The following is a 15,902-nucleotide window of genomic DNA, read 5'->3' on the forward strand; positions in this document are numbered from 1 at the left end:
CTTAAGCATATGGTGGCAGTGGTGTATGACATCCCCATGACCTGCTTCAACATGAAAATTCTCCAATGGGGCCTACATGCCCAGTGGAATCAACTGCTTCAGCCCTTGTCATACCCTGTGATGGTTACAGTGGAGATGAAAACATCTCTCCTTTGGTTGATAGATCCAAAGGTCCTGGAGACAGGTGCTCTTTGGCATCTATCTCATCAGATAACGCTAGCAATGGATGTGCTCACCAGAGGATGGGGCACTTACATGAGCTCCTTCCAAACCCAAGGGATCTGGTCAGTGACAGAATATCTGTTTCAGATCAATATCCTAGAGCTACAAGCCATTTGACATGCATTGAGAGTTTTTTTGCATCTTCTTTGGTGAAAGATAATTCTGATCCAAACTGACAATTAAGTAGTAATGTGCTTCATGAACAAAAAGGGAGCACAGGGTCATGGACTTCTGCCAGGAATCTTTAAGAATTTTGGATTGGGCTTGCAGCCACAGAGCTTTTCTCTAAGCCATCTACCTTCCCAGGATCTCCAACACTTCAGCAAGTTTTTCATCCCCACATGTGGTCTCTAAATATAAGGATAGCAGACAGATGGTTCTAGCTCTGGGTCAACTGTCAATCAATTTGTTTGCATCAGAGGACAACAGGAAGGTCAAAAACCTTTGCTCCGTTTTTCAAAGCAGGTTCAGATCTGCTCCAGACACTTTTCTGCTCAGATGGGATGCAGACCTGCAGTATGCTTGTCCTCCTTTTCCATTGGTAGTGAGAATGGAACAGAAGGTACTCAAAGACTGTTACTATTGAAGGAAGTTGAGGATACTGTGATTTTAGCCAGGAAGCAATCTACCAGAACAGCATACAGCTTTAAATGGAAGCTTTTTTACCTTGGTGTTGGGTAGATTCCCTGGATCCATTCACCTGTGCTCCAAAAGATTGGCTTCACTACTTGTTCTCCTTCTCCACTTCAGGTCTCAATATATCAATCAAACTTACCACCCTCAAGTGGATGGAAAGCCGATCTCTGACCATCTTCTCTGTCAAAGTTCATAAAAGGGTTCTGGCATATGAGATCTCCAGGTAAAGCCACATGTTCCATGGGATCTCAATATTGTCTTAGTGCAATTAATGAAGCCCCCCTACAAGCCACTGGAGTCAGCTCCCTTGAATTTTCTTAAATGAAAAGTGGTCTTCTTAGTTGCTATCACTTCAGCATTAAGAGTCAGCAAGCTAAAAGCATTGGTTTCATATTCTCCATATCTACAGTTCTTCCACAATAGGATGGTGTTCCACACTCACCTTAAGATTCTGCCTAAAGTGGTTGCTACGTTTCATTTGAATCAAGCTATTTTCTTAACAACCTTCTTTCCAAGAACTCATGCACATAAATGGAAGAAAGCCCTACATTTGCTGGACTGTAAAAGGGCCTTAGTTTATACCTTGAAGAGGACATGACCACATCATAACGCTTCTCAACTTTTTGTCTCTTAAGATTGTAACAGACTGGGTATGGCTGTTGCCAAGCACATGCTAACTGGCTAGCAGACTGTATTGCACATTATGTTTTCCCTGACCTTCAAATTACACACTCCATTAAAGCTCATCAAGTAACAGCTATAGCTATTTCAGTGGCTCACCTGCCAGCCATTTCAATTGAAGACATTCAAAGTTGCAACTTGGTCATCAGTTCAGATTTTCACATCCTACTACTGTATGGACAATCGCTCAAGAAGTGACAACAGCTTTGGACAAGCAGTTCAGTGCAGCCTATTGACCTAATAGTCCACTCTCTATGGAGGGGGGGGGGGATAGGGCTTCTGGGTTGCTTATTAAGTAAATGTTCCTCCACGCAACCCTCAGCTTGGGACTCCCCACATTGTATGGCCAATTCAGTCCTGCTTGTTGATGGAGAAAGCAAGTCTGATTATTATAAAAGGGGTCTACATAGACAGCAGGATGAATTAGCCATGCTTAATACCCACCCACTTTCCTGAAGATCAACTACTTAGCCAAAGATAAGCTCTACAATTGACTGAGGGGCTTACGAGGCACGGCACATATGGGAACTCCCGTAATGCTAAATAGTAAAACTTTACTGAGCTAGACAGATGAGTTAGTTCAGCACCGATGGTTGATGTCATCCACGTGTTATGGCTAATTCATCCTGCTGTCTACGGAGAACCCCGTTTATAGTAAGTAAACCTCCTTTACCTATGTTTCTGCAAAAGCACATGCTTCTTTCAAAAACTGTAGGTTTCCTTGGGATTGCTTCTTTGCTATGTTGCAATTTGTGGGCATACAATGATGAAATACAGCAAGCAGATCAGTATGATTTCATCTCAAGAACAATGCAGAACTGGTCTCTGATAGCTGAGTAGATATTTCAGGCAAAACAATCAGAGCAAAGCCAGATTCTTTGCTAACCTGAGTGATGAGTTAAGTCTGTAAACAGTGGCACATACCCTAGTCTTGCAGCAAGCACTGTAAGTCTAAGATGTTACAAGGAAGAGTGATTCACATGTGAGGTCAAAGGAGGAACTCAGTAGCTTGCCCAGAACCTGGGAGGGAAGAGAATCCAGCAGATAGGGGACTACATGGGGCAGGAATCATATAAATATTACTGAATCATTGCCCTCCCCTAGCATACTCAGATGGAAGGCACTGGAGGGATTCATTCTGGCCAATTGAGCCTAGTAATTGTAAAACTTTTATATTTTGTTGCACTTCCTTGGTTTCTAGATGTAGGTCTTAGGTGGTGATGCCTACGGAATTTACAGTGCAGTAGGTTTTAAAATAAAGTTACTGGATTTGGTAGTGGCTCTGCTCTGTGGTTTTAAATATTTATAGAAGTGATAATATTTTATTTGGTAACAGCTAATAGAAATCCTGAATATAATAACAGTTCCATCAAATATGTTTAAAGGATTCCTTATCACTTCATCACCTCCAGCATATGACAGCAATAACAGGCCACATTTTATGTAGTGGTGTTGATGTGAGATACAATTGATATAAGATTTTGTATACGAAAATTGGTTCTTACCTGCTAATTTTTATTCCTGTAGTACCACAGATCAGTCCAGACCAGTGGGTTGTGCATTCCTACCAGCAGATAGAGTCAGAGAACACAGAACTTTGGGCACTGCTACTTAATGAGAGTGCCACCTGCAGCCCCTCAGTATTGACCTGCACCCAAGCCCAAACAACCAAACTTTACTTAAAAGGCGAAGGGGGTTGGAACCCAAAACTTAACCGCCAACCTTTCGCCCGGAACAGATAAAACAAAAAAACCCACTAAACCACCTCAGAAATTGCCCCTTCTGGAGCATTTGCAAAAAGACCAAATTATTTCTTCAGGAAATATCAACTCTCAAGGTAGTCTTTCGGAATCTGAAAAGCGGGACGGATCTCTGGACTGATCTGTGGTATTACAGGAACGAAAATTAGCAGGTAAGAACCAATTTTCCTTTCCTGAACATACCCAGATCAGTCCAGACCAGTGGGATGTACCCAAGCTACTCTACACTGGGCGGGAACCCGAAAGACCCACTCGCAGAACACCCTCCCCAAAGGACGATTCATCTTGCGCCCTTACATCCAAACGATAATGCTTGGTGAAAGTGTGCAGGGAGGGCCAAACCGCTGCTCTGCAGATCTCCTGAGGCAATAGAAGCTGACACTCAGCCCAGGAGGTAGCCTGAGCTCAAGTGGAATGAGCTCTCAGATCCATGGGCATCTGACACCCGCGGGCAACTTAAGCCGCAGCGATAGCCTCCTTAATCCAGTGCGAAATTGTCACCTTCAAAGCCTTGTCACCCTTCTTAGGACCCCCAAACAAGACAAACAGATGGTCCGAACGCCGGAAGTCATTAGTAACCTCCAAATAGCGCAAATGAATGTGACGCACATCCAAAAGATGAAGTTCCCTCTCCTGAGGAGAAACCCTGGACCAGTTCGGAAATCCTGGCAGTTCCACCCCCTGATTCACATGAAAAGCAGAGACCACCTTGGGCACGAAGGAAGGAACCGTGCGCAACAAAACTCTATCATCATAAATCCTAAGAAAAGGATCTCGACAGGACAAGGCCTGTAACTCTGAAATGCGTCAAGCAGAACAAATGACTACAAGGAAAATGGTCTTCAAGGTCAAATCCTTAATGAGAGCCCTCCATAGAGGCTCAAAGGGGGCTCCGCAAAACACCCGAAGCACCAGGTTCAAACTCCAGTCCGGACATAATGGGCGTACGGGAGGACGAAAATGCTTTACTCCTTTGAGGAAACGTGAAATGTCTGGATGCACTGCCAGCGTCCGACCGTGAACTCTGCCCCTTAAGGCACCTAAGGCAGCCACCTGAACCCTAAGAGAGTTGAAAGCTAAACCTTTGGACAACCCCTGTTGCAGGAAGTCCAACACCTGGGGAATCTCCGTTGACAATGGATCCAAGGAGCACTGGCGGCACCATGCCTCAAATAACTTCCAGACCCTAGAAGGACCCTAGAAGGACTTCTAGAAGTAGAAGGCCGATGCACCTGAAGAAGATTGGAAATATCCTGCTCGGAATATCCCCTCAATCACATTCGCCATCTCTCAAAAGCCAGGCCACAAGAGAGAAGTGATCCTCCCGATCCAAAAATATGGGCTCCTAACGGAGTAGATGCGGAAGATGCGCCAACTGTAGAGGACCTTCCAAGGCTAATCACACCATGTTTATGAACCATGGGTGATGCGGTCACTCCGAAGCCACCAACACTACACTGCCTGGATGCCGCTCTATGCGTCGTAGAAGCCGACCGTTGAGAGGCCAGAGAGGAAAGGCATAGAGAAGAATGCCCATGGGCCACGAACATACCAGAGTGTTCAGTCTACCAAGCCTATTTCTCGAAGACGGCTGAAGAAGTGCTCCGTCTTCGCTTTGGCTCGTTGCCATCAGATCCAACTGAGGCACGCCCCACCTGGCGCAAATGAGCTTCCATACTTCAGGAGCTAACTCCCACTCTCCCGGATCGAGCTGTTGCTTGCTGAGGAAGTCCGCCTGTACATTTTCCACGCCCGCAACATGAGATGCAGAGATTCCTTTGAGATGGCACTCTGCCCAAGCGAACAATAGCCTCACCTCCAATGCCACCGTGAGACTCCATGTCTCGCCTTGCCAGTTGATGTAAGCTACTGTTGTCACGTTGTTTGAGATCACGCAAATCATTGTGTCCCTGACCAGAGGAAGAAATGCTCGTAGGGCCAGTCAGACAGCCCTTGTCTTGAGGTGGTTGATGGACCAGGATTTTTCTGTTGGAGACCAAAGCACTTGGGCGGATTTGTTGAGGCAGACTGCACCCCATCTGGATAGACTGGCACCATGATAGACTGACTCTGGTAAATGGAACTGTTCTGAAACCGGACTCCACCATGATAACAGCACACGCTGCAACGGACGCAAATGAGCGAATGCCCACATGTCCAAATCCAAGGTGAAGGCCATGGATCCCAGAAAGTGTAAGTGATGCCAAACTGTCAGATTCTTCCTCTGAAGCAGGGCTTGGACATGATCCTGCAACTTTGTTACTGTTGCGTTTGGGCCTGCTCTTCGCCCTTGCTCCACCCTCTCTACCTCTGTGGCGACTCCCTCCGGGCCTGATGGACAGCTTGCTGCCACGGCGCCTCCATGCCACTTCTCCCCAACGTCCCAGGACAGGCTCGATGCTGCGGATCCACCATGTTCCTGATGATGTAGGGCGCTTGCTCCGAAGTATGTACCAGCAAGGGCGCAAACCTCAGGGGCGTCCCCCTGTATTGACGTCATCCGCTTCCAACATAAAAGGTCTTCACTTGTGCTGACTATTCGAGTTAGCAAGGACTACGGTCTATGTACTGGACTCCAGACTACAAAAGACAACGAATCGTATTTGGTCTTGGCATATGGATTTGTCCAAGCTACTCTGCCTCCTCGGACTTACCAGGGGTACCCACTCCTCGGGGGCCTCACTCTCTTTTCTCTTTTTCAGATTGCAGATAGGAACCGGTACTCGCTCCTCGAGGGCCTATGTTCCTGAAGACTCTGAAGATTCTCTATTGCCTAGAAGCTATTACAGATAGAGACAATCGTGAATTGCCACCGCTCTCTCAGAGCTTTCCCTGGAAACTCGCTCCTCGAAGCCTAATTCTTTCCAGCTACTGAGCCTTCTTAAGATTCTATGTGAGATTGTCATCTACTACTGACTATGTATACAGCATACCCTGTCTATTCACTATCTATAGTCTACCTACAGCTCAGCAACCCTGGGATCGCAGTTCCAGTATCTGAGGGACTTCAGCCCTGCCGGGCATACCAGCTCACTACTGCCACCTCTGGTGGTTCTACTAACCTGTCTAATAAAAGAACTATCTGTGTCTGTCTCCATACTCAAGCCTAGCCGGTGGTCCCTCTCAGGATATCCTCTTGGGGGCGCTGTCATCTGCCATCGGCCCAAGGATTCACCTATTTACTACAGTGTGCTCACTCCTCCCACTTCAGGAGCTGAGCATAACAGAGTGCTAGCTCATCTATGTCTCCGCCCATCAGACATCAGAACCATAACAGATTGCAACTCAGCACAGAGATTATAACAGAGTGCCAACTCCTCCCCTCTGGAGGAGCAAACCTCTATCAGATCGCTAACTCCTCCCTTCTGGGGAGCTCATTCACAACAGATTGCCAACTCTCTAGCAGGTTCCACAACAGATTGCTAACTCCTCCCCTCTGGGGGAGTAAACCCTAACAAGATTGCTACTCCGCAGTCTAAACCCTAACAGTTACACGGTTCGCTGCCAGAGAAACCTTGCATTGTAAAGTGTCAAAGAGCGCTCCCAAATAGACCAACGACTGTGTGGGCTCAAAATAACTTTTCTGGACATTTTTGACCCAGCGACTGCAAGGTGAGCTTCACCCTCTGAACCGACCTTACGCAGTCCTCCTGAGACTTCGCTTGGATTAGCCAGTCATTGACATATGGGTGAACAAGGACTCCCTTTTTGCGCAGGAATGCCGCCTCAACCACCATGACCTTCATGAAAGTACGTGGAGCTGTCACCAGGCCGAAAAGCAGAGCTATAAACTGGAAAAGTTGGCCCATCACCTTGAAGCGGAGGAATTGCTGGTGAGCCCGGCAAATCGCGATGTGGAGCTATGCCTCAGTGCGGTCTAACTATGCGAGAAACTCTCCTCTGCGTACCGCAGCTACTACAGTTCTCAATGTCTCCATACGAAAACGGGGAACTCGCAAACATCTGTTCACCTTCTGCAGATCCAGAATGGGACGAAAGGTGCCCTTTTTCTTGGGAACCACAAAATAGACCGAATACCGTCCCTTGCCCTGTTCCACCAGAGGAACTGGAACAATGGCCTGGAGATCGATCAGCTGTTGTAGAGTCCCCTGTACTGCCTCGCACTTGACCTGCGAAGCGACGTGAGACTCCCCAAAGGCCTCCCGCACCGGGCACGAAAACTCGAGAGTGTAACCATCCCAGACCACTTCCAAGGCCCATTGGTCTGAGGTAATCTTTTCCTACTCCACGTAGAAGCTCGACAATCTGCCTCCGACAGCTTCTACGATGGAATGAGTGCCCCTGGCTTCATTGGGTAGGTTTTCCATGACCAGCACCCTAGCCCATGGACTCTCTGCCTGGGCATTGTCCACCACAAAAAGACTGCTAACGTCCCGAGCCCAGCCTGGACCCCAAAGGAGCTGAAGACACATCAGGGCGAAATCTGCGAGAATCCCGAAAACGAGCACGTGGGGGAAAAATCTTTCCTGAAGGTTTCCTATCCTCTGGCAATTGGTTGCCCTTGGACTCCCCCAGCAATTTCACCAACTGGTCGAGATCCTCCCCGAAGAGAAGCTTGCCCTTAAAGGGGAGGTTACAAAGTTGAGACTTGGAAGTTAAGTCTGCTAACCAATTACGCAACCAGAGCAGTCTACGAGTCGTAACCGCAGACACCATACTATGCGCCGAGTTCCTAATCAAGTCATACAACGCATTCGTGACAAAGGCAACTCCTGCCTCTAAACACTGGGGGTTGCGGCCACCTCCTGAACCCAGCAAAGACAGGCTCTCTGCATGAGGCTGGCATAAATAGTCGACCTGAGACTCAGCGCTGAGACCTTGAAGACTCACTTCAGATGAATCTCCAGTTTGCAGTTCTGAATGTCCTTCAGCGCAGCGGCCCCGGCCACAGGAAAGGTGGTCTTCTTAGTCACGGCATTCACTGCCGCATCCACCTTCGGTATCTTTAGAAGATCCAAAACATCCTGCGATAGCAGGTATAGTTTCACCATGGCTCTTCCCACTTTTAAACCCACATCCGGCGAGTCCCTCTCCCGGGTCACTAGCTTGCGGACATTCTTAGGTAATGGGAAGGAAGTCGTCGGACCCCGAATCCCATCCAGGACCGGGTTGAAACCTTCGCTGTCTGATTCCTCCTGTGAAACTTTGATCCCCAGGATCTCCAAGATCTGGGGTAAGAGAGGTCAGAGCTCTTCTCGCTTAAACAAGGGCACTACACTGGGATCATCGCCTTCCAAGGGTGGGAGGTCATATTGGCCTGGGTCGTCCTGTATCACATCAACCAAATCCTTGGTGATTCCTGGATCTTGATCCACCCCAGGGTCTGAGATATCCCCGAGTGGGGCCAGCAACCTATCCATACCTTGAGCCCCTTGGTGAGCCCCTGCAGGGTGATGGCGGTCCGGGGATCCCGTGGGTATCCGCTTTGGTGGAGGTTCCACCAAAGGGTCTGGCTGCGCTGCTCTCTTCAAGATCTCCTGTTTCCTAGCCAGGAACACCTGATGCAGCAGGAGCACAAACTCAGGGCAAAACTCCCCTGAATCAAAACCATCCCCCGCAGGAGGGTCTGGTGGCCCAGGGTCATCCCAAACGCGGGAATTTGGTCCACCGAAGAAAGCATGGGAGGGGCATCCTCCTCCCTCAGCAGCCGCCGTGAGTTACCCTCCCCCACCGAGGAGGACCGGAGCCCTTGCCTGCTTGCTGCTTTCCCCGAGGAAGTTCCCTCCTGCCCTGAAGAACAGGCAGGACACAGGGAACTAGCATTTATGGCCTGCCCTGATGCCCCACACACGCAGCAGGTTTCCAACTTAGGCCGGGGTGCCATTGAGAAAAAAAATTCCAGTCAAAAAACCTTCGCGCGACTGCAGGATCTAAAAATAGAAAAACTCCCTGCCAGCGTGAAATTGCTGTGAGGAGAGCTGCTGATGCAAAAATAAAGAGAGGCCCCACACACACAAGAAGGCCTTCCCCCCTCAGCGACCTACCCAGAGCCCCATGCTGTCGTGAGGACCTGCGGGGTTAAGCTCACCACTCCAGCTGGCCTGCCGACTAAACAGCATGGCCCGTCCCCCAAATGAACTCATCCTACCTTGAAAGGCTTCTTCCTTGCTTTTTTTCTAACCCAAGAGAGTTGGAGTCTGAGGAAGGAGTGAGTGGAGCCTCCTCGGTGCTCGAGGAAACCAGGAGCCCCTGGCTATCAAGACACTGGCAGCGATGTGGGCGAGACACAGACAGGGGTATCCAACCTCCCGGACGCCAGGCTTCAACTGAGGGATGGCCCACGAAGGTGCCTAATACCTCAGGATAGCCTATCTTAGGAAAAAAACTTTCCCTAACCTTTTCTTTTTTTTAACTGACTAACAGACTGCAGGTTTGGAACTCTAACATCTTCTAGAGTCAGAGAAATACTGAAGGGCTGCAGGTGGCACTCTCGTTAAGTAGCAGTGCCCAAAGTTCTATGTTCTCTGACTCCATCTGCTGGTAGGAATGCACAACCCACTGGTCTGGACTGATCCGGGTATGTTCAGGAATGGGTATTTTTATAGGTAGTGGAAATAGATCATTGATAATAAAGTTCCCCGCTTTAATCTCCTAATTTTTCCTCAAATTATGCTCTACTACTCCCAATCACCAGCATGATCACTGTCTTGATCTAGTCTGTTCTTCAAACTGTACTCTGTCAGGCTTCTCTACTTCCCCTCCCTGATCATCATCTGACAACTTTCACACTTAACCACTTCCCCCACATAATATGGGTAGCCAGGACTGACACTTCTGCCCATGCCCGTCCCTTCACAAACAGTCAAATAAATACTCAAACAACTGGAGTGGGATGAAACAGGCCGCAGCTTTATTACCAAAACACCCAGGAGCTCGAGCTGGGTATCCATAACAATAAACCCCCACTGCTCATCGGCCACAGCCCAGCAAGACGGGCTTCCCAGGCTACCCAGCCTGAAACAGTGACATCAATAAAGCGCATCCCATGACACCCGCCACCACCCAGCAAGGAGCCGGACATGTCGACTCCACCACCATCCAGCAACAACTGCACCCAGTTGTTCTGCTAGGAATCCCTGACATGACCCCCATCAAGACAGTCAGCCGTTAACCAAACCTTAAACCCCCAATCGGGTCAGCTACCCGCCACCCCCCAGACTAGCTGTGACAACGTAACCCCGAACAATCAAGTGAACTAATAGAGACAGGTGGGCGAGATTGTTGCGTCGGGTGCAGCAGCAGGCAAGTGGTGCTTGTTCAGCTGCACACCAGAAGCCCAACCCCAGCTCCTCCCACTCCTGACTGCACAAGCCCCCAGGGAACCAATTGGTTCCTGGAGAATCCCAGTGGTTTAAATTTAAACCACCAACTACTCTAACAGCTCCAGGCAGCCAACCAGTCCACGAGGCACCGCATGCCCACCCTCCCCCTATCCCCCATCCATCCACCCGGCCTACCAGGCTAGCACAGTCAGCCTGGCACCATATTACATTGGCTAGGCAGGCACAGGGCCTACCTGACCTGCCAGTCTCGTCAAATCACCACTACCACTTTAAAAAATATCCAGGTTATTGACACCTGCAACTTCTCCAATATTGTCTCATCTGTCTTCTCCTCCATAGCCTTTTTAGAGCCTGTAGATGAGGCAGCTATCTCTTATACTATACTGTCCTCTGCTTTGAAAACTCTTGCGCCACCCTTCCACTGCCCTGTAAGGTATACCAAACCCCAACCTTGGTTTACATACAAAGTTTATTTCCTAGGTTCCTGTGTCCACTCTCCAGAGCATCTCCGGTTGTAGTCTTATTTCCATGCTGACTTTATTCATTTCAAATTCACACTCACCTCCTTCTAGTCTGTTATTATACTTGCCAAGCAACATTATGCCCATCTGACAAATACCCTTGCCTCCAACTCTCACTGTCTCTTTGCCTCATTCACCTCTCTCCTCAAACTGCCTCTGCCTCCCATCCCACCTTTAAATATTTGCATTGCTAAAGACCAAACTTCTAAAAGAATATAGACAAGAACAGATAGCCCAAAGAGTCTGCCAAAATGATGCAGAGCCTGCACCATAAGCCCTATGAAAATGAGACTTAAGGAACTAAAGTCTCAACGTGAATTGAGATCCGTGAACAAAGGTCTGCTTACTGTTCCTACAGTAAGATCTGCTCATCTCAGCGAGGTCAGAGACCGTGCGATTTCCATCGCTGGTCCAAAACTATGGAACACCTTACCACCCGATCTGAGATTGCAACCAAATTTGAAAACGTTTAAAAAGGAACTAAAAACCTGGTGCTTTCGGCAAGCTTATCATGAGGAATGCAAAGGTTTTTTAATCAGTTTTTATTTGTTCCTACTTGTTTTATTTATATTGTGTGATTAATGTAAGTTTTATTCCATACTGTGAATTTTTTATTAATTTATTGTTTTTTTAATATGTTGTAAACCGTAGAGATAGAGACATAGTTCTCTCCACAACGGTATAGAAAAGCTGTATAAATAAAAAAATAAGTAGATAAATAAATAAATAAATAGATAAATAAATAAATAAAATATGCATATCCTAGAAGAAAGCAGAGAAAGGGGTATATAATAAAGATGTTTATGTACCTCAAAGAATAAGAGGACACTGTATAAGGCTCAATGAGGAATGTTAGAGAAGTAACAAAAGAAAGTATTTCTGCATAGAAAGTGTGGCATATGCATGAAACAGTAAAAAAAGAAAAAAAAATCAAAGAACACATGCACTAAGCATAGAGGATCCTTAGTTTGAGAAATGAAGATGAAATGGGTGATCATGGGGGTCTATGATATTGTAACTGGAAAGGAAATTGAACAGACTAGATGGGCTTTGCATCCTTATTTGTTATCATGGTCTATTTCTCTGTTTCTACTCAACTGTCTCAGGAGAATGATCCAAGCTGGTTTTTACAATATGCGCACAAATATAGGGTTGTCCGCATAAAAGAAGTTCATGAATCAATTTGTCCAACCCATGGAACATCTGTGGATTCAAAAGAGTGGTTCACAAACCTCTTTTAAAGAAATGGGCCAACTAATGACAAAATCCACTGGAGATTTCCTTATGATTGCAAAATTGCATATCTCAGAAGAATTCACATGTGTTTTTTCAGACTTGAGCAGGCAGAAACCAATCTGGTTCAAATTCAAATCAAACTGTTTTACACAAGTCAGAGATGTTCACATTTCCATTCTACTAACCCTATTCGTGTCCTTTAAAATGAATATGTAAAGTAGTATGAAATGATCTGACAGGGAGAAGGAAAGTTGAGGTCAGGATAATCCATTCCTAAGCACATCAAATGCAGTGTTAGGGTAGAGGGTTAAAAGATATTAGTAAAGCAGAAGTTCTATGTCATTAGTTAACATAACATACTTTCTGAGTGTTTCTCTAAGGTTTTTAAATCTTCCTTCGGATGATACAATCTTCTGAAGTTTATCCATAAGCGCTTTAATCTAGAAAGAAAAAAAATTGTTTTCAGTAAAAAGAAGCACATTTTTAGAGAAAAATAATCACTGAAAAATAATTTTACTTATGATGTAGCTCTCTAATGGATCTTATGTATCGCTAAGGCCGCTATTTAATTAAAAGCAAAGTTTATATTTTCCTTCATTAGCAGCCTAGTACTTGGCAAAAATGCACAGATTAATATGTTCATGCAAGTACTCTGTCTTTCATTGGCCAGCTGTTTTGAAAACACAGCAGAGGTTTATGAATGTATGAATATATTACTCTGATACTGACGAATGTGAATTTCACAAATCTTATCCTGTGAAGCTTGGCAAATTTGGGGAAATCTAAGCTATGGGCTCAATTAACTAAAATTATTTTTTGTCTCTAGAATGTGAGTATAAACAATCTGAATAGCAATTGTTGTAAAAAGTAGATTTTTGGGATGCGCTTGGCATGGAAAGAAAATATTTACCATTGTCTGTAAAAAGATATTTTGAGCTTGCAAGAAGTACAGCCACCATAGATTCTGCATTAACACCCTTCACTCTATACACAGACATGCCCATGGGTTTGACATGTTAAAAACTTTTTTATACTTTGGAAAAATTGGGAACACTAACTGGACAAACCTGCTCTTCTTATTCATAAACCTTGCAAAAATGTTTCTATGGAAAAGTTGCTTTTAAAGGGTCAGTTCTGCTTCTACCAGGGATTGTGGTGCTTAACTGTAATAAACAGCTTAGGCATACTGGAGCACAGTCCTTGGCTGAGAAGAGAGAACTGATCATTTATATAAATCCAATAAAACATATCTGAAATCCAGTATACAGAAGCATTAAATTGACTAGTATCCTACTTAATATTTGCCATGATGTTTTTAATCTGAGCATCCAACCCTCCTTTCTCCTCTTCTTGCACGGATTCCCTCACAATCATACAATGGTAGGTCTCGGTAGATGAAAAAGATAAGGAGCAACACTCTGCAGGTAGTCAAGCTTGTATGTGTGATAGTTCCATGTCTAAATTCTTGACTATATCCAGTATCTTTTGAGTCAACAAGATTGGAAAAGGGTTCAAAGGGATTTCTGTGAGATAGCTCACTTCCTCAATGTGATCAGGGTTATTGATTGCATTCAAACGAGCTTGGCTGCAGCGATGGCGTTGTTAAGAATCGAAGTTTGACCATGGGGTCGCTATTGTTTTGAAAGATACCAGGAGAAGTGAAGAGATTTGCAAGTTTTCTCGGGAATGTTTTTGAAGATGGTATGCCGCCAGTAGAAAACTGAGCCGTTTGAAAAGCAAGAAAATTTTGAAGTTTATACTGAATATGTAAGAGTGCTTGCTTGGTGAGCTATTGGTATAAACACATTTCAGTGGTTGAAGTCCCCCTGAGGAAGCAAACGAAAGTGAAACAAGGGCCGCTTGTCGGGGTTGACCACTTTGATATAATCCACTTCATCTTCAAACCTGGAAGGTTTTACAAAGAAAGGCTACACAGGAGATATCAGCTTATTTGAAAAATTTTGTATAAGTTTATGTAATAGTTGGTTAGTATGTAAGTGGAAAGTCCCACAGGGAAACAGGCTTATAATGTGATAATAGGTATGTGATTAGTTACATATGCTGATCTGTTGTGTAACCTTAATGTGAGGATTTTTATGAGTGAGTGAGTGTGAGTGTGAGTGTGGGTTTTTAGTACATGGACACATTATTTAAATGAAGGTTTTGTAAACACGAATGAATAAAATTATAAAACTTTCCTCTTTTCGATTGTGTGATCAAATATATTTATGCCAGAATTTTTTCTAAGTTCTGAATTTGGGTGAATCAAGTCCCAAATTCATACATACTTGTAAATAGGAAAACCGGCTAAGATTTCTCTAGTGCACACGTCTGTTTTGAAAATTAAGGCTGTGCTCAGAAACCCTGCCAAGCGTATGCACACACATTTACACCTCCACCAGAGCAGGTGTAAATGTATGCACATACGGTACATTTATACTCATATTTCCAAAAACTGAAAGCCCATACATAAATGATTTCTAGGCCCCAACTCCACCCACCGGAACACCTCTTTCTTGTGTGTGTAAACATACGTGTTTTTTTGCCCAACTCCCTGGAGAATTTTCAGAAGTCCATATACACAAATAAAACTGGGTTTTATGCATGAAAATTTGGTCAAATAGGGATGAATTTAAAAAGCATTGTTTGTGTTAAAAGGCCCATGTTCGTGAATATATGGGCTAAGCATGAGCAATGTGTATATTAAAACCTGCAAATTATGTGCATATATATGTGAGCTCGAGCATAAAAACATGGGGTAGAGTTGGATCATGGGCGTTCCAGGATGGGGCCAACAGTTATGAGCACTAATCCGTTTTTTAAATTCAGCGGCCGCAGCATGCGGAGGTGGCTGTTATCTGTGCACGTTTACTTCTGCTGTTAATGAGGTGTAAGTCTACAGAAATCTCTGTTTAGGCCTAAAATGACTGGATGAGGGGTCTGAATAAACTGGGTGGGGTGCAGACTGAAGAACCAGAGGTGTCTGAATGACCTCAAGATGGGCTGGGCAAACTGGTGGACTAATTGGTAAAACTGGGAATGCTCTTCATGCGAGCATATTTTAAAATCCATTTATTTACGCGTGTTAAAGCTGACAAAGTCCTAAGGAAGATATACTAAATATGTTTGCCTGACTAACTGCTTAAAATTAGGAGCACACATATTTGTGGTAGGTGTATTTTAAATCATACACACACAACAGCGTGCATGACTTAAAATTCCAGTCTATGTAAGCTCATGTGCCCATATGTGCGTGTATGGGCTCCCGCACTCTTATTTTAAAATTATCATCCTAATGCAAGTTACAGCTTTGTTCCAACTTTACATCCCAAAACGCCTTTCCTCAATGCGCATAAAAGTGTGCATAAAACTAACAGGGTCAATCTTTATTCTGCGATGCCATGCTAATTAGGGGAAGGGGAGGAGTGTGAGCAGGATTTGGGCGGTGTTATAGCTTGGCAGTGCTGCCGGCGATAATGTTTTCCACATTATCGCCGGCAGCACCGTGGGAAATAACACCACCTTTTCCTGTAGCGCTATGG

The 15,902-nt window shown here is 45.3% G+C and overlaps 1 protein-coding gene across 1 annotated transcript in view; it reads right to left on the bottom strand.

Moving 5' to 3' along the window:
* Positions 1–15,902, bottom strand: part of RASGRF2 (Ras protein specific guanine nucleotide releasing factor 2) — an 888,178-nt gene that overhangs the window by 117,003 nt on the left and 755,273 nt on the right. Inside the window, exon 24 of the mRNA XM_029574148.1 lies at positions 12,721–12,800. Within this exon, the coding sequence (XP_029430008.1) occupies positions 12,721–12,800 (80 nt within the window). The remainder of the gene's footprint in view (positions 1–12,720; positions 12,801–15,902) is intronic.

The sequence above is a fragment of the Rhinatrema bivittatum genome, chromosome 1 (genome assembly GCF_901001135.1).
Source record: "Rhinatrema bivittatum chromosome 1, aRhiBiv1.1, whole genome shotgun sequence".
In the NCBI taxonomy this organism is placed as follows: domain Eukaryota; kingdom Metazoa; phylum Chordata; class Amphibia; order Gymnophiona; family Rhinatrematidae; genus Rhinatrema; species Rhinatrema bivittatum.